The sequence below is a fragment of the Magallana gigas genome, chromosome 6 (genome assembly GCF_963853765.1).
Source record: "Magallana gigas chromosome 6, xbMagGiga1.1, whole genome shotgun sequence".
In the NCBI taxonomy this organism is placed as follows: domain Eukaryota; kingdom Metazoa; phylum Mollusca; class Bivalvia; order Ostreida; family Ostreidae; genus Magallana; species Magallana gigas.
Window position 1 is genome coordinate 3169892 of NC_088858.1, and position 18754 is coordinate 3188645.

Sequence of the window (18754 nt, forward strand, 5' to 3'; positions counted from 1 at the left end):
AACGTCAAAATAATGACGGCAAACGTTGTTGATTGAAATCGCGAGTTTGTTCTGTAATTATCGTCTTATAGGCGGTCAATCACGTTAACTTATTACTGAGCCATGAAAATACACACAAGCATATTTTAAACAGAGGAGAATCATGATAACAAATCATGTCTCAAGTTTTGAGGTCAGGTAATTTTTTTTTTTATAGTTTCCTTGTTGATGCATCAACTTCAAGTACATGTATAATTAATTCAGATTCACATGTTTGCCCAACACACACTCATGTTTAGATGAATAAGTAAATAGTGAAATAAATAAATAATTAAATAAATAAAAGTTCAGAGACGATTCTCGCTTACGGCAATCTACTCCTCATATAAATTTTAGCAACATACTTTCCATATCGAGGAAGCCCATATGATACAACATTAATTGTTCAGAGTTGATCCGCAACTTGTCAAAAAGTTATCGTTAATTAATAACAATATGTATAGTGGGCTAATTATAGTTAGCGATAAGTGAAACATGTACTATAGTCATTTGCGCGAAAATAAGACCTTGTTTAGAGCGATGCAATTCAAACAATATTAATTTCTTCTTGCTAGCTTGTTTTCTAGTCAATTTATTACGGAATGTATCCTCCATGTATATGAGGCAGCGACGTTTTGAGTACTGGCCAAACCGTTCTTCCATCTTCATTACACCTCATATATTTTAACTGAGGTCTTAAATATTTTAGGTCATTTTATGTAATGTTAATTTTTTACCTTTCCAAAAAAAAAAAAGATGAATAAATGAATTTTATCATCGAACAGTCTGACTATTTAAAGTCAGACCCTACTATTTCACTTTGAAATTGTCGTATGTAGCTAGGAGCCCTGAAATGTTTTGAAATAGTTGAGGTACAGTACTTATATAGCCAGAGTGATGATCAAATACATGTACACTATAAAAGTTTTATATTTTGCGTGTACGATATTTAGCAGAAAATAGTTATTGAACAAGTTTGCGTTGATTTGAATTCGCGTTTTCCTGAATAGTCCTGTTTTTATGCATATATATATGTATTTGCATGCATGCATTTAGCGATGTCCTTGATTCAGCGGGAGCCACATTCCGCCAAAAACGCTTAAAAGGAATGACAGCCAAATGTAATTCATTTACAGTATTGTACGGTTTTAATACGCATCTTGAATATGACTAATGTTCTTTCAAATTACTATCTCAAAACGCCGTTAATTGCCATTATATACTTTTTTTTGGAGTCGAGTTAATTAACTTATCTCTTATGGCCACCAAGCTTCCTTAAATCACTTGAACGCTTTTAAACACAAGAATAAAGAGACAATGACATGGACCAGATAGAGTGGATTGCATAGGGGCTTGGTTTACCAATGTTATAGTCTGTCCCAAGTTATTGCTTCCACCGCTTTTTGATGATTTTTAATAAAATTACACATACCCGTGAAAGAAATACAGTTGAAATAAAAAAAGGGAATATATCCAAGATAGTTATCCCTTTCCACTCAGACAAATTCACAGGAACGAAAACAGATTCCTTACGGAGAATTATAATGGGGAATGTCTACATCTTTTCTCCATTCGGAATACACTCGGAATACATCGCGCAATTTTTTAACGTTATCATCCGGGCTTATAAATGGCTGTTGCAATGCAAAATCTCCGTAGACTTTCAATTTCGGGATGTGTATTGAAACCAGAAGCGGTAGAGGGGGCGTTTCAAAACAAATAATCTGGACGTTTTTCATATAAGTGGGTGAACGTAGTTTGAGTACAAAGGTATTTACTATTATTGAAATATCAAGCAAAAAGTGGTGAAAGCAAAAACTCGGGACAGAGTTATAAATATATAGGCAAATTAATATATTTCTATGTAGATGACAACAATTCACAGGGGCAGATTATTTTATCAAATAATAAAACAGTTGGCAATATCCTTTAAAAGTTAATATTTGCTATTCACTAATTAAGAACCATACATTTAATTATAAATATGATAGCTTGATCTGGAAAGTGATTAATTTTGACGTTAAATGTACAGGTAAGCTAAAAGTAAGAAGGCCAACTTTGGCGAGCTATTGAGCCCACGGGCATAAACTCGTTTCTTTTAATATTTTTCCGTAGAAACAACGATTAAAAGTAAATTTTGACATGTGATATCCACACTCCCTATCCTAATCCCTCGAAAATACAAGGAAATGCCGTGAATCAACACGACGCTCAGCGTAAGGAAGTTTGTGTGGCATTATGGGAAATTTGACGTCACAATGCTATACGAGAGAAAGATGGGGAGTAGGCAGTAAAGGAGGCCGATTTTATGTTTGTTTTTGTTGCTTCCCCCCGAAATATTTACTTATGGAATATATATGAATATCGAAGACCACATCGAGATGGCTAAATATCGATGTAGTTATTGCCAAAGTGATATTTCGGGGTACAGAGCGCAGTGTGCGGAATGTTTCGACATTGACCTTTGTTTACAGGTATTTTGACGTCACAGCTTTTTATAGAATTCGCGGTTTATTTAAATTTATTAAAGTGATTCATCTGTTTACTGTCTTATTTACAGTGTTTTACATGCGGTGCAGAACTCGGGACACATAAAAGGGACCACAGTTACAAAATTTTTGTAAGTGTACGTTTTCAGGTGTCAAATTCCATCTTTGGTAGCCACATAAAGTAACTTTTTTCTTTTATGTACATTCCTTGATTTTAGTGTTAATGAACTGCAGAATTGTTTTCTTTTTACTTTATTGTAGCAAGCATGTTAGCTTGAATGGCTCAAACTTTTATCTGGATTTGTTTATTGTTTAAACTTGTATGAACATTCCTGAGATGTATTGAGATTACGGTATACAATATTATATAGAAAAACAGATTATTATTTTTTCTTTATATAAAATTGAATTTAAAAAATGATTTAATAAAAAACCGTTCACCAAATTCATTTGCATTACAGAATGATAGCCCTGTCGGTGCATTTGACATAACCAAGGCATGGAGTCTAGCGGAGGAGACAATGCTGCTAGATGCAGTGGAACAATATGGATTTGGAAACTGGCAAGTCTTTAAAAATTGATTCAGAGTTTATTAGGAAGTTTTTAATTACTGCAATTGAGTTGATGAAATATTGCACCAAAAGTTATAGTAATTATCATTACTCTTTGAATATTCTGGGGGATGGCAATAGCTTAACTCTTTTTGAATAATAAGCTAATTTTTTTTATATTAAAGGGATGACGTAGCCAGCCATGTGGAATCTCGGTCAGCAGAAGGTATTTCAGTGAATTAATCAACATATTAACAATAATGATAAATATAATCACCACTGTACAGGTCACATTGTTGCCTGGATTATCCTTGCAAAAAAAAATAAATTTTAGAATAACTTGTGACAAATATATCTATAGAAAATAGTAAATTTTTACTTAAGGCCAACATATATCTCACCTCAGTATCAGTAGAATATATTTAGATAGAATAGAAACAATATGAAAGAGAAAAAAAGGTTTCAACATTTTTAATAGATCAAGAACATTCTGAAAATACACATATTTACAAATTTGTAAGGTTTTGTAAAATGCAACAGCAACATTGGTGGATATCTCCATTATAATGGCTTGATAGTTTACTGTTATGAAAAAGAATCAGATTTATACATTTCTGAAGTACCCAGATTTTCTTAATCTTCAAAGCCACCCAAAAATTATGGATCTTAAATATTCCATTTATAAAATAAATGTATGTTTAGTGTTTTTTGTTTTAAGTAATTTTTTACTAATGAATGTTCCATTATTTTTTGCAGAGTGTCAAGATCATTATGTGACTTTTTATGTCAATGGAAGTATTGGAAGGGGTAAGGAAAAGCTTCTCTATCGATTGGGAGTTTAGATTTTAAATGCTTCATCCTATTTAGAACGTCGAGTCCTTTGAAAATAACAAAAAGAAACAGTTTTAAAGAATTCAGGGTTGATTTAAAATTATGATCAGAGAATATAAAACCGTATATCAGGTTTTTTCCGCGTCATGTTTTTTCCACGAATGAGAAGCTAGAACGGTATATAAAATTTTCGCTAATCTAATTTTCACCATTTCAAAGTCGTAATGAAAATATAATTCATGATTGTGTAAACCTGCGGAGTAAGACGGAACAAAATATCTAAATTGTCACTCTTAAAAATGAAATATTCGGACAAAGAGACCATTTACACGATTTCTGCAATGTGAAATAATTACCGACAATTATTACACAGACATAAACAATCATGGATCATTAGATCATGTACCGTTACATATACTAGTAGCTCAGCTATAATTAGACATCGGTTTACGCAAGGACGTGTTCATTTTAATTCGTTTGTAAATGGATAATTATATAAACAACGAGGCTTTCATATTTGTTATCTGGCGCTTGTCCTCCGATCCCGCAATTTGTACCTCTAACTAAGCTTAACTGAACACAGTTCACTGTAATTTTACTTACATGTTTACTTTATATGACAAAAGAGAACTCTATTACAAGAACAAACTTTGTATCAAATTTATGCTGATTTATTTGCTGCGATTCAAAAATCGCTGCGAACGAAGCAGAAATTGGATACATGCGGAAAAAAACTGATATACGGAATGATTTATTTAACATTTGTATGTTACCTGTGATCTATGTGACTTACTGTCTGTGTGACTTGTAATCTGAGTAACTTGTTATTTACGTGACTTGCTATCTGTGTCAGACTTTGTGACTCCCTGTCTGTATCTATTTATTATGACTTAAATATCTATCCATCTTGCTATCTTACAGAAACCATAGTGCTGACTAAGAGCCCAGTCAAAGACCACTCTTGCCCAGAGGGAGGTCAGTATCGGGCTGTCCAGTCTCTAGCCCTCTCCTGTCGTGTATTATTCCATCAATTCATTCTTGGCTGTCTAACCTCTCCTGTCTTGTATCAATTAAATTTTGTGCTCCCTCTCATATCTTGTTTAAATTCATTTTGTACTACTTTATTCTATTTACACAAAAGTTCGACTGGATACACCGTTATTTAAAAAACAAATTGTAAAGATTGAAAGGATTTAATTAATAAATCCCTGGTCTCTTGTAATATTGAAAGGTGCTGTATATGACCGTTGATGTTTTGATGGTGTGTTGTAGGTCCCCTGTCCCCCAGTATAACCACCCCCATCAGCCCCATCGAACTCAGCATCCAGGAGCAGCATGATTTGGGATATATGCCATTCAGGGATGATTTTGAAAGAGTAAGTTAGGGTCTAGTTGATTTTTGCGGGAATGTTTAGTGCAGTGTGCAATGTTGTTTGGGATTCACACAATTTGGTGAACAAAAATTATTTTTCTATTTGTGTTTTCAGGAACACGATAATGAAGCAGAAACTGTGATAAGTAGTTTGGCCAACAACTATGATGATGATGAATTAGACATAGGTAAGAAAACATTTCCTTCTGAAATACTGGTCTGGATGTAACACTACCTGTTGTTGTACAGGTAAACATATATTCATCATTCTTAAATTTTGACTTCTCGTTATATTTTTTCTTTGAAAACAGCTGTAAAGTTGGTTCAGGTGGACAGATACAGAACGCGATTAAAAGAACGAGAACGAAGAAAACGCATCGCCCGGGAATACAACCTGATTCAAGCTGCCGCATCACTCATTAAACCCAAATCACAAACCCCCAAAAAACGCACATCAAAAGATGAAAAGTAAGTTTTATTTCTACTTGGAAAGGTATTTAAGGTCTTGTGCAAAAGAGTCAGTTTTATATAGACTGAATTACACATTTATATGTATCGGTTTTATATAGACTGAATTACACATTTATATGTATCAGTTTTATATAGACTGAATTACTCATTTATATGTATCAGTTTTATATAGACTGAATTACTCATTTATATGTATCAGTTTTATATAGACTGAACTACATATTTATATGTATCAGTTTTATATAGACGGAATTACTCATTTATATGTATCAGTTTTATATAGACTGAACTACATATTTATATGTATCAGTTTTATATAGACGGAATTACTCATTTATATGTATCAGTTTTATATAGACTGAATTACTCATTTATATGTATCAGTTTTATATAGACTGAATTACACATTTATATGTATCAGAACTCGATGTAATGTGACTTATTCAGCTGAAATGCTTACTGGATAATGATTGTTTTCATATTATGATTTTTTCAGAGAATTCCAAGAGAAGATGAAAGTCTATGCTCAGTTCCAATCCTCAGCCGAGCATGAAGAATTTCTAGAGAAATGTCAAGGTCAGTAAATGATTGACAGCTTTTACAGAACAATTCACTTGCTCCTTATGTCCATGTATGAGATAATAGTTTTATTTATATTTTGAATTTTTTTTAATTTTCATTTTTTAGAAGAGAAAGAGCTGAAGGCGAGAATCACTGAACTTTGGAAATACAGAGAGAGTGGAATTACCAAAATGGATGGTAAATTCCCTTTGATAGTTTAACGTGAAGGATCGTCAATTATTTCTTTGTTAAAGGGGAGAAACTCATGTTGTTATAAATTTATAATTTCTTAAACATAATTTCAGAAGTGGATGATTATGAAGATGAACTTTACAAGCGAGAGAAAAAGAGAGAAAATAAGAAGAAATTGGTGAGTTTTATTTGCTTTGTGTATGATCAAGTATATGTGATAACTTATGGTGGAAGGTTTTTGCTATACTCTGATGCTAACAGGAAATGTTGTACCTCTTCCCCTAGGGCAGTTCCTCCCCAATAAAGAGGGTGTCAATGGTCTCAAAAAAAGCCGCCGGCGGTATCGAGTGAGTTTCTCTTTGTTCAGAAATTCATTCTTAGTTTTACTTTTATTGAATATCAGAAATAAAAGTAATAATGTTTTTCTTTCTCAATTTGCAGAGAAAAATTAGATATACTCATCGACGACGAAGGTAAGTCTTAACATTGTGTAAATTTTTCATATAATTGATCTACAGTTGTAAATGACAGAATTTTTTTATTTTTATTAAAAGTACACACCTCTTGTCATTTTTTTGTAACCACTTGGTTTGAAAGACGATGATCTGTATGATACATTATGTTAGTACATGTGTGTTTATACATGTATATTTATCTGCATTTTTAGGGCTAAAAGATGAAGGGGATGAAAATGAGATGAAGGACATGTCCATACTGCCAAGTTATGGCATGCTTTCAGAGCGAGAGAAGAAGGTATGATGCTTTATATTGATAAGTTGTGGTGATATAGTATTAGAATTTATATAACTTAACATTAATTCAATGTATAGGTTTATGTGACTTTCAAACAAAATTTTATTTATTTGTTCTTCTGGTACTTTGATCCTCATAACAAAAAAAAAAAGACTTGTGGATGCTTGATCATATTAAGGATGGTCAACTTAGTTCTATATGTATGTTGTGATTGATTAATCAAAGGTCAGTTTCTGATTAGACTCTCTTGTTTCTATATCTACAGCTCTGTAATTCCATTGGGATGACCCCCGCCAACTATATGACCATCAAGACCTGTATAATCAAGGTAGGTCAAAGGCTGAGGGACAGGCTTTATTATTGGTCTTATTGAGTCAATATTTAGAACAGTTTCATTTTTTTCTTTTCCTCAAAGAAAAATATTTTTTTATATTTTTGACTGTTGTGTTGTAGGATTACTTACAGCGTCGTCAAGGTATACCAGTAAAGATCCGCTACCCCAGTGGGCTGGATAAAACCCACCGGCGGAAAATCATGAGCTTCCTGACAGACAATGGGTGGATAATGGCGGTGTGAGGATACGACCACATCAATAAGCGAACTGCACCGCCGGAGGAAATATCACACGTGAGAGTCCCACCACCAAAGTAACGCACACAGAACAGCTGAGCTCATTGATTGAGATATTCCAGTTTATTGTACATTGTGGGAGACAAGAATTCCATTTACAGATAACTGATTGTTGAAGACAGGATGGTATCTAGAGTTCTGACTTAGATTGGTTTAAGTGAATTGTAGTCAGAAAAAGGGGGGAGAATTGTGTGAAAGGATGTGTGCTGAAGAAAATATTCTGTGTAACAGAAATTTATACATGTATCTTCATTAGACAATGTACAAAACGATTAAGTCTGTGTTGACCATAGGAGACTTTAACTTTGTGTAAGACATTTTGAGAATTTGTAAGCTAAGCAAGGAGAGCTTGAACAGGTCAATCTCTATACTGTAATTGATGGACTGTATAGGTGTATTGTACTGACGTACTGTACATACATACCTATACCACTTGTATTATTTCCACTCTTAAGTTTTATCATTTTTCCGTCCAGGAAATAGATTCTTACTTGTAACTGCATTTCTTTTGTGTTCAGTTTTTGATAATTTTGTGCAATTCAGTTGGAACTTGGAATCAAGAACTGATATTGTATCAAATTTCTGATCTTCTAAAGTTTTGCAATGAATGTTAAATGGCCGTTTCATTATTACATTGAGTGTTACTGATTACATTTTTTTCACAGAATAATTGTAGCATCTGGATGAGAGACAGAGTAGATGATTTTATTCACTATCAATACAGATTTTATCATTGTATAAATGGTTTTATATGGGTGTGTTTTTTATTAGTAATTTGTGTAATTTATTTTGTATGGATTTTGTATGGTTGATGTAGAATATTTTGAGATTTCACTGAAAGATTGATGAGTGAGATCTCATCAGATGAGATTTAATTTGTTCACAATGAACGTTTGCTTGATTAAATTCTATCAAAACACTAACTGTTGAGAGTTTTGAATTATTTAATGATGTTGTGTGGGGGTTAATTTTCCATGTACAAAGTTGTCAATGAGCAAGACAGGAATTGTGCCCAATTTAGTCCCAAAAGCTAAATTTTTGAGAAGTGCACTGAGAAAGCATATATTTGTTTATTTAAAATTTTGTTGGGATTTAATCTCGTGGTATCAGTGATCTCTAAAATGCACTACATATGAGCTCTATATTTATCAAATTCGTACATAGATATAATTTCGTTCATAAATGCTACCAACAAAACGAAATTAAATCCTCAATGAATATTCTGCTTTTACACCTTATGAACATGTAGGAATAAACATTAGTAAAGACATAAACCAAATTACCATGAAAGCTTTAGTTGATACGTCCTCTGGTGTCCTCAAACAGGGACGTATAATACTAATATACGTCCCTGCCTCAAATTATAATATACATTCATTTTGTAAACCAAAAGAGAATGAAGATATTTAAGCATAATAAGTGTTTTAAAACTTTTATTTCCTTTTGCTCCAAGGAAATGTTAGCCTGCATTAGTCTTACTACTTTGAAAAATAGTAATACAGTATTAAATTTATTGTAGAAATGGAAATTAATTCACATTGTTACTAGCCCCCCCCCCCCCCCCCAAAAATAATACACTGAATTAAAATAATATCGTAAACCATTGTCTTCACAGAATTGGATAACAATAAAAATCTTACGACTTAAGATATACCTAACCAATGAATGTGAAAGTAGTTTTTCTATTTTGAGATACGGAATTACGAATTCCCCTATTTCCCCTATCCATCTTGTATTTTAGTTTTACCGGAACTACGTTCAGATTGGACCGACCGTCTGGTTTGTCAACAGAAAACCTAAGGCCAGATAACTATATCAGTATGTGATATCCTTCTTTCCGAGAACGAGGTACTGAAGCTGTGTGGTTTACTCTTGCCTCGGACCGTCAGAATAAATGATCCTCGGTCATGGCTCATGAGCCGGCCTACACAGGGTCACATCACCAAGGGTTGGCATCCCCTTGGAAGAACTGCAAACTGTGTTCTCTTCAGTGTAAATCTTCTCGGGAATTCGCTCGACACTTACGGGAATTTCATTGTTCAAAAGAAGGAGGGTCATATGTATGCAGGTATGGACCAAACAACATTTGCCCATCATTACCACTAGAGGGTGTAAGTGATATGGACTATGAAAACCACATAGCAAGGGACCATGTCCAGGCCTCTGGCAGAAAGAGATCAGGTATATACATGGGCTTTTATTCACATCCAGATAACTCACAGATGTATGGGTATTCATGCAAAATCAGATACTTCTTAGACAATCTGAATATAAATGTTGACAATGTATTATTATGTTTTTCAATATTTTTCAGAGACACAAGATAGTTATTCTATGATGATGTCTCCCCCGGGCTCTGTTCCTTCTGTTGTCCATGACCAGCACAGATGGACTGTTTTTGACTCACAAGTGAACCTCCCTGCTGCTCTTAATGACCCTCTTAGAGTCAAGAGAGAGACAGACTTCTTCACCAAAACCTGGGGCCAAGAGTTCTATGAGAAGATGTATGTTCCAGAATCACGCTATCTCCCAGATATTGATAGAAAATATTTTGAAAAATATAAGCACAGAATTTCAAAGGTACAGTTGGAAACTATCTTCTCTTAAAAACATTGAAATAGTGTTTGTGTGTTTTGATTTTATCATTGATGTTTATGAATTATTGATATGATTAATACAATTTTAACAAGAACAGTAAAATTGATTTTAACATTTTGCCTTTGTTAAACAAAAAATAAAGATAAACAAACCACCTGGTTTGTTTAGTACTTAACATGAATATTCTCTCTTTAATGATTACAGTAATATCTGTAGTTATTTCAAAATGCAAGTCATTCCATTACCTCTCAAAAAGAACAGCAAGAGTTTTATTCTTGGGAAACTTAACATTCAGGCAAAATGTAGTGAACTGAATTCTAAGGAATATTATATCTATTTATGTATTATACATTATTTACAGAGATACAGACGATATGCAAAATATAAAAATCAAATCGAGCAAGAAGCCCCTGGTGGAGAAACATTTTTACAACAAATGGGTAAGTGTCATATACATCTAAGGTAACATTAAACTTCACCTATTGGTTTATTAGTTTTTATTTTGTTGTGCATACTGTGCTATGTTGTAACAGTCATTTATTTCCTTCTTGTAGAAAAGAACAGAGCTGAACTTCAGCAGCTTCCTAAGGTAGAGTATATTAAAATCCAAAGAATAATTTTAATAATACAGATGAGATTATTCCTTGTATCTTAGACTCAAAGAGTAGTTAAAATAATAGAACTTTGATTGTTCCTTGTATATTCTATACAAAGAACAACAACAAAGTCAATTTCATTGCAATTTTTATTGCTTTGTTTTCATGGTTAATGTACTTATAGTTATACTCATATATTTATACAAAGTATATATACAATGTGTACATGTTGTAGTGCAGTTTGACCTATTTTATTTGGTAGTTGTTCATGCTGTCAAACTTTGACCTTGAGAACACAGACACATTCAATGCAGTATTTCCATGGACACAAGTGGAAGATTGTCAGAAAAATGGAGGATCCTCCCAATCCTCTAAGCTTTTACAGGAGAAGGTAAATACATAAATATGTTATAAAGAAGTTATTGTTTAAGCCACCTCAAAGCTTCGGTCTTCTACAGAGGTGGAAATATAATGGATTCAAAGATTTAATAGATACCAATAACAATGTTTGTACGAAATAAAACAAAGAAAGAGTCCCACATACACATGAATTTGTGTTTGTTGAATCATTACCTACTTTGAGTAGAGATTCAGCAATATGACAACAGAGTTTAGAAGCTACTAACTACTGCATGATTCTAACAATCAGTTCCCTTCTCCAGTGTTTCTTTGTACAGACTTCAACAAAGAGTTGATAATATTGTGATTGTTTCAGCTGAGTTACTACTTGGACATCGTGGAGGTCCACATAGCGAAGCAGATCTCCACCAAGTCAGACGCCTTCTTCCAAGCGGTGTCATCTCATGACGTGCTACAGGAAAATATGCTGAAAACCTGTCAGTCCATCAAGCAGCTGAGGTACTGAGTCACATAGCACTGCAGATGTGGCTCTGTATTAATGGCGCTCTTTCAATTTCATATACCAATACTGGTACATGGTACAAAAATTGAATCAAAGGAATTTGTTTATAACATAAAAATGATACAGGAGCATTTTTTTCATTCAAACAATCTTAATTTGATAGTACATACATGTAATAAGATGGGTTCTTTTTGCAGGGATAAGATCCAGTGTATTGATGAGCTGTTGACCCTGGGGTCACTGAAGATAATGAAGCTATCTCAAACCAGGGCGAACTATGTCAATCTTCATAATAAGGTCAGTATAATGAGTATATTCATGTTAAGGAAGTTTTGCATTGATTGTTGAACATATGTTCAGTGGTTTAGTCAATGGGTTAATGGATGGTATGTGTCAATGCAATGCATTACAGCTGAAGTTAATGGCCACTGTTCACCAGACACAGCCTACTATACAGTTACTGCTGTCCACTCAAGAGTTTGTGGGGGCCCTAGATCTCATCTCCACCACCCAGGAAGTCCTGACCCAGGAGTTGGCAGGGGTACATAGCTTCAGGTAAACCTCAAAATCTAGAAGTATCATGTAGATAAACGTATATTCAGGTACATTAGTAGTAATGTCCATACATTGTTTTTCTTTTATTCTTGTACAATAGTAAGAGTGTACATGTACATACAATATTATCTTTCTTGTCTATACCCCTGTAGACATCTTGGTTCCCAGTTAGCTGAGTTAGAGAACATCATAGAGAGGATGTTACAGGAGGATTTTGGGAAATGTGTGTCTTCTGACCTAAATCGACCAATCACTGATACCGAGCCACTGATGGAAGAGGTATGTCAGAGTCTCACCTCAAACCACGCTATACCTGCAGGTTCATTGTAACTGTAGCCACTACTTGTCTTAACGGATGGAAGACTTATGACCACTGCATTATTTACTATGTGACCAACTGCCTGTCTTAACAGCAAAATATATTTTGAAAACTTTATTTGAGCCTTATGTTTGTTTTCTGTGATATAGTCTGCTCCATCATTAATAAGATATACAGAAATATGTATGTCATTTTGTATTTTTACTTTCAGGAGAAGATTGTATCCCTTGTGTTTGGAATGCTGAGGAAGAGCCGTTTTAACTTTGTAGATGTATATAGAGAGGAGGCTTTCACAGCGGTCAAGGCCATTGTTAAACAGGTCAGTACCAAGTGGAATACATTTATGTTAGATAGCTTTCAAATTTGTCACGGTCACTAATGAACAAATTAAGACATTGTAAAGGAAACAGAAATTATTCAAATACAGAACTGTAATTGGCATAAACATGTATCATCACTGAACTTACATGCATATACAACTCATCTAGGTACATATTTTTAATGATAATAAAAGGGAAGTAAAATGATTAAGGTGAACATTTGATTGTAGACGGTAGTAGAGGCTGTGTCAGTTGCTGAGAATGTGGATACAGAGGATAGTGTCGGCAGGTAAGGACTGGAGACACAGGATGGACTGGGTATTGTTATATCTGGATATCATTTAAACTGTGAAGCTGTTGTATTGGTATCAGTAGTATTACTGATGTTTTACAGTTGTAAATTAAACCTGTTTAACTGTGTGAATGACTATGTTGTATTATATCTTAAAAACACCATAGCTACTGTAGATAAAATGTTCATATAGTATAAAATATTATAACCATATGTTTATAACTTGTAGTTTAAATCTGATTCTACTTATCAATGTCATTCTTTGCAGCCTGGCAGATCAGATGAGAATGTTGAATTATCCCCAGTGGATGGATCTCCTCAAACAAATCTTCTCCAACTTATTGGTGCATCTCAAAAGAGCAAAGGTAAGCAATTTAATCATCCACTTCACAAAAGTTAACAAACTTTGTCACAAGCTATGATTTGAGGTTGATATACATGTACGGTAATCCTGTTCCTCATGGCTGCTGTTGCTTCTGTAGACATTCCATGGAGTGATCAGTGATGTGATAGGGATAGCCGCAGGGAAGACCTTGGTCCCCAGCCCCCTACCCTCCCCCACCCAGGAGGATTGTCTTCTGAGTGAAGCCACTCATCTGCATGTCTCTGTGTAAGTATGCTTCAGGGAGCCAGGAATAAAAAATGTCACTGTTGCACTGGTTTGATTAAATTGATATTAACTGTAGAAGGTGGGAGACACACAGTAAATGGACATTTATTTGTTTGATATATTGATTGGACTGATATGTACATGGAGGAGTGAGGAGATTGAAGTAAAATGTACCAGGTACATTTATTTGTACAATGTAATTGCAATGATATGATTGGACTGATATGTATGTGTAGGAGTGAGGAGGCGGCAGACGTGATGATCTCGGAGGCTGAGTACGTCACGGTCCAGGCCAAACTGAACGAGATGTTGTGTGCTGTATGTGACCACGCCCATGATAGGTGTGTCAAGGTCATTACAGCCAGGTCAAAGGTAATCTAATTCTTGTACATGTATTAAATTGAAATGCATAAATACATTAAATTCTGTGTATATGTTAGACACTAAATGCAATTTTGTTAGTGATCTAATTTTGAATTGATTGGCAATAGCACCTTCCGAATGATTATTGATTTGAAAAATTTGTAAAGTTTGTGAATTAATTTAAAGGTCTTTGTTTTGCCTTATTTAAGGATGGATTTCTGGAGCGTTTGTCTTCCAGTGAATTTGTGGCTCTGTCCAGGGAGGTAGAGAAGTTTGTGACGGATTGTGAGACCATCAGTGGGCGTCGATGTATGTCCCTCAGATTTAGTCTGCAGTCACAGGTCAGTGAAGGAAACTGATTTATGTAGATTTATAATTCATTATCCACTCCCACATTTTGTGCACTATTGCTGTACAACAGCTACTTGTACCAGGTGGTTGTTTAGGAATTTTTGAAATTTATCATTTTTACATATTTTTCAGGCTTCCAAATTTGTGAACAGATTTCATGAGGAGAGACGTACAAAACTCAGGTAAATTTGAAAGAAAAGTAAATGCTTAATGTTAGTATATTCTTGGTTGTATACTGGAATCCATTTACCATTTGATTTTATCTTGTTTTGTTTTTATTTTTTTTCCATAGTTAGATTTTATAATAATCTATTAAAGTATGCATCTCCATAAAAACATCAGAGTCCTCTCTCTCTCTATGCTACTTGTATACTGCTTTTTGTTGATAGTTGGTGATTGTTGTATGATGTTGATTGTAGCCTGATCCTGGATAATGAGCGATGGAGACAGGCCGATGTCCCTGCAGAGTTCCAGGAACTTGTCAATCACATCACACGCACAGGTACGCCAGGTTGTAGGTTCAGTAACATTGAAACATGCATGTTGAGTTATGTAACCTGCAATGTTTTCCTTATTAAATTAACTATACCTAAAGTAAACTGAGATATTAAATTTTTAGGCATGCTCACAATACCAGACAGGACAGCAGACTCAGGTAATATAGAATAGATATTCAATTACATGGAAATTGATATTTTTACTTCATGTATATGCAAAACTATTATTATTATCAGATACACATCCATGTGCAGCATATTTAATAAACTGAGTTTCTGTCTTCAGAGAAAGGTCCTGCTGAAGTGCTGGTGGTCGAGACCCAGACATTTGCTGTTGTGGGGTGAGTGTTTGTATCAGTGGAGTCAGATAAACACTTAAATTGGGGGGTGGGGGAGGGAAGGTACCATGTCAGTGAGTGGAACCAGTAACACTTAGTTGGGGAATGATGTTCACTGGCCAAGTCCCACACAAGTGTTGATGATGGTTTTGCTGCCTCATTTCATGGTTTTAATGTTTGTCTGTTGACAGATATTTTGTTCTTTCTCCTGCAGCACTGTGCTGATGTTAATGAAGATGATGGTGGAGTATTGTCAGTGTGTGGACAACATTCCCTCCGCCGCCCCTGACCTGATGTCTAGACTGGTCGACCTTTTCAAGGTAGGTCATTTACTTACTAACCAAAGAGAAGTGAAAATGAGTTGAGGTCATATTTCGGATATTAAGGTTAATGATTTAAATTCTATTTTACCATTCAATCATCTAAGTATGTTATAACCTGTATGCTTTATGTCAATTGTTGTAGATTTTCAACTCAAGAACTTGTCAGTTGGTTCTTGGTGCCGGTGCTCTGCAACTTGTGGGGCTAAAAACTATCTCTACAAAAAATCTAGGTAAGCAAGCGTTGTCTTCCTTGTATTATTTCTGTGTTTTGTTAACGGAAGCTTAAAATTATAGATTGTTTCTGTACACATGTACATATATTTAAAAAAAAAAAAAGAGGATGTTTCACAAAGGAATGCTTTATCTCTCTCTCTCTCTCTCTCTCTCTCTCTCTCTCTCTCTCTCTCTCTCTCGCCTTATCTGTTACATTTATCTGTTACAGCCCTGGCATCGAGGTGCTTGCAGTTGGTTGTTTACTTCATTCCAAAAGTCCGCCAGCATTTTGAGGAAAAACTTGTGTCTAAAAATAAATCAATGCTCAGAAACTTGGACCAGGTACAAAAGGTCAGTGAAATCATTTATTTGTATCTTCATTCTATGTACTGATACCTAAGGTGAATGAACACTTGTTTTCCTTAGTTCACATTTTTATTAAAAAGTCCAAAAGATTTTGATTATGTTTTTACATTTGCATCAAAATGTGCTATCTAAAACTTTATTGTAAATTATTTGAATCTTTATATTTATGACATTTTATTTGCTTTTGTATGTAAATTATTGTATAGGGAGAGGGCTAAATAAGTTTTAGAACTTGAGCCAGATCCCATTGTAAACATATTACCGGTACAATAAAATATATTCAAACCAAACCTAAGATGAATAAATCCATGTTCAATGATGTTAGAGTGTGTTGATTGACTCTGCGTATATAGTTGTATTACATGTGTCTGATTTTTAGGATTACACGGATCATATCAATGAAATTACAAACAAACTTGTGAGTGTCATGGAAGCTGTCATAGCCCAACAGCTGTCAAAGGTCAGTATAATGCAGGTCAAAAGTCACACTGATAAAGCCATTTCTTAAAAGCTGACCTTAACTTCTTTACTTTTAAATTTTTTCCATGTATTTTGAAATTTGATAGCTTACATTTGCTGTTTTGAGGGAGTACCCTTAAACATAACAATGTCATTTGTATATATGTACCAGTATACATGTATGTACCATGTAAAGCATGGAGTTTTAATATTAACATGTGAAACTTTTTTCAGTGGGAAGTGAAGGCCCCAATGCCATCCATGTGTTTTAGATCCATTTGTAAACAAATCAGCAAGATGCATGAGGCTGTCCTTGACATACTTCCAGCAGATCAGGTCAAGGTCAGTATCCTATTGATCTATTAAGGATGTGACTAATCTCTCCAGGTTTTATGGTTGGAAAAAAATTAAATGAAACCACAAATCAAGAAAATTCCTAAATAAAAGTATTCAAGAGGTCAGTTTACACCAATCATAAAAACATTCTAGCTCCCTGTAAACTCAAACACCAGCAGTGGTCATGACAACTTTTTTTTTATTGTTTGTTTATTCTGTGTTACAGGAACTGTTTGGGAGGATAAACAGTTGTTTTAAGAAGTTGGTCGCTCAGCAGCTGAACACACTGGAGGTCTCCAAGAATGGCGGCCCTCAGCATGGGTCAGTACTCGGATTGGCTACTATATTGTAACAAGAATCAAAGGACATGACCCCTGACAAGAGAATGAACTCTAAACATTGACTTTGCTATTATTCTGTGCTTACTGTTATTTCTTTGAGAACTATTGTGTTTCTGTCTTTTGATAACCAGATCATTGTATTTACATATTACAACAGTCTAAATTACATAAAACATTAACATAGGCCTACTGTATTTCATGTTTTATTTTGTTATGTAAGCATAGAAGATTTAAAACAAAAAGAAATATCTCACTGGACTTATTCTCTTTTCTGTGATTTTAGGCTGGTGATGTCCGACCTTGCATTCTACTCGGGAACATTCAAGACATTACGAGGATTAGAGAGCCTGGCTCAGGATACAAATGATGTGTGGGATATCAGGTGACAGCGTTTCTCCCAGTCAGTAGTCGCCTCTGTATGTGCAATAAACAAACCCTTGGCATTCCGTGGAATCAAACTCGCTCTCTTCACACATTTGCCGTGTGTTTTATTTATTGAAGACTGTGCTGTTTTATGCATTTTATAAAATGTTTATTTTCCAAGTCTGTGATTAAAATAATCTATGGCAGTGATATGTATACTCTAATAAAACATAATTTATTGACATGAGTTTGTTGGATTTCAATGAAGAGAAAGAATTGGATGTGGAACTACCTCTCTATGAATTTGTATTACCGGTATATTGTACAATAAGCTCAGAAACATTTCAAGTTTTTGAAATAAAAAGAGAGATAATTTAGTTGTGTAGATTGTCGAGTTGGAAGACTTATCAAAAAGTCTGAGTGAACTAGCAGTGATTCTATTTAATTACTAGTAGTTTTAGTATTCATCTGATCAGTTATATTTTATATTTAAACTACAGGTTGTGGCTTTAAAAGTAGCAAATTTTAATAACTCAAAGTGATCTATTACTGCATGACCTGGCAAGTATAAAAAAAATTCTCTGTGTCTTCTTGTTCACACAACAAGGTAAATGCATAAGTTTTAGTTTTTCTCTCCTGAGTGCAAACAATTGCATTTACCCCTTCCCTTCTTAAAAAGGATACTAAGAATAAAAGGAATCAGAATGAAGATTTTATTTATTTAAATAAACTATTAGTTTTTTAAATGAACAAATTTTATCTAAATAAATCCAATGCCTAAAGA

The 18754-nt window shown here is 34.2% G+C and overlaps 2 protein-coding genes across 3 annotated transcripts; both read left to right on the forward strand.

Annotated features, from left to right (window-relative positions):
• The first annotated feature begins 2257 nt into the window (after window positions 1-2257).
• LOC105343885 (transcriptional adapter 2-beta) lies at window positions 2258-8030 on the forward strand. Of its 2 annotated transcripts, none has more exons than XR_002201328.3 (17): window positions 2258-2492; window positions 2579-2638; window positions 2969-3069; window positions 3244-3284; window positions 3815-3865; window positions 4811-4864; window positions 5162-5265; window positions 5377-5449; window positions 5573-5729; window positions 6229-6308; window positions 6420-6491; window positions 6599-6663; window positions 6776-6832; window positions 6927-6958; window positions 7153-7238; window positions 7504-7566; window positions 7692-7714. XR_002201328.3 is itself a non-coding variant. In XM_020073560.3 (17 exons), exons 1-17 carry the CDS (start codon window positions 2376-2378, stop codon window positions 7812-7814), a joined length of 1341 nt encoding a protein of 446 aa, XP_019929119.2. In that variant the 5' UTR covers window positions 2258-2375; the 3' UTR covers window positions 7815-8030. The 2 variants fall into 2 exon arrangements, 1 of the variants encoding a protein (XP_019929119.2); XM_020073560.3 differs by having other exon boundaries at window positions 6771-6832; window positions 7692-8030.
• A 1575-nt stretch (window positions 8031-9605) lies between these two features.
• LOC105343884 (vacuolar protein sorting-associated protein 54) lies at window positions 9606-18214 on the forward strand. The gene is made up of 26 exons (XM_011451390.4): window positions 9606-10049; window positions 10183-10448; window positions 10828-10906; window positions 11021-11055; window positions 11325-11453; window positions 11778-11920; window positions 12122-12221; window positions 12337-12479; window positions 12632-12758; window positions 13010-13117; window positions 13349-13407; window positions 13679-13775; window positions 13893-14020; window positions 14257-14392; window positions 14593-14724; window positions 14867-14916; window positions 15154-15236; window positions 15354-15389; window positions 15518-15572; window positions 15784-15889; window positions 16035-16122; window positions 16335-16456; window positions 16851-16931; window positions 17165-17272; window positions 17493-17587; window positions 17891-18214. The coding sequence occupies exons 1-26, from the start codon at window positions 9776-9778 to the stop codon at window positions 17991-17993; spliced, it is 2883 nt and encodes a 960-aa protein (XP_011449692.2). The 5' UTR covers window positions 9606-9775; the 3' UTR covers window positions 17994-18214.
• The last annotated feature ends 540 nt before the right edge of the window (window positions 18215-18754 follow it).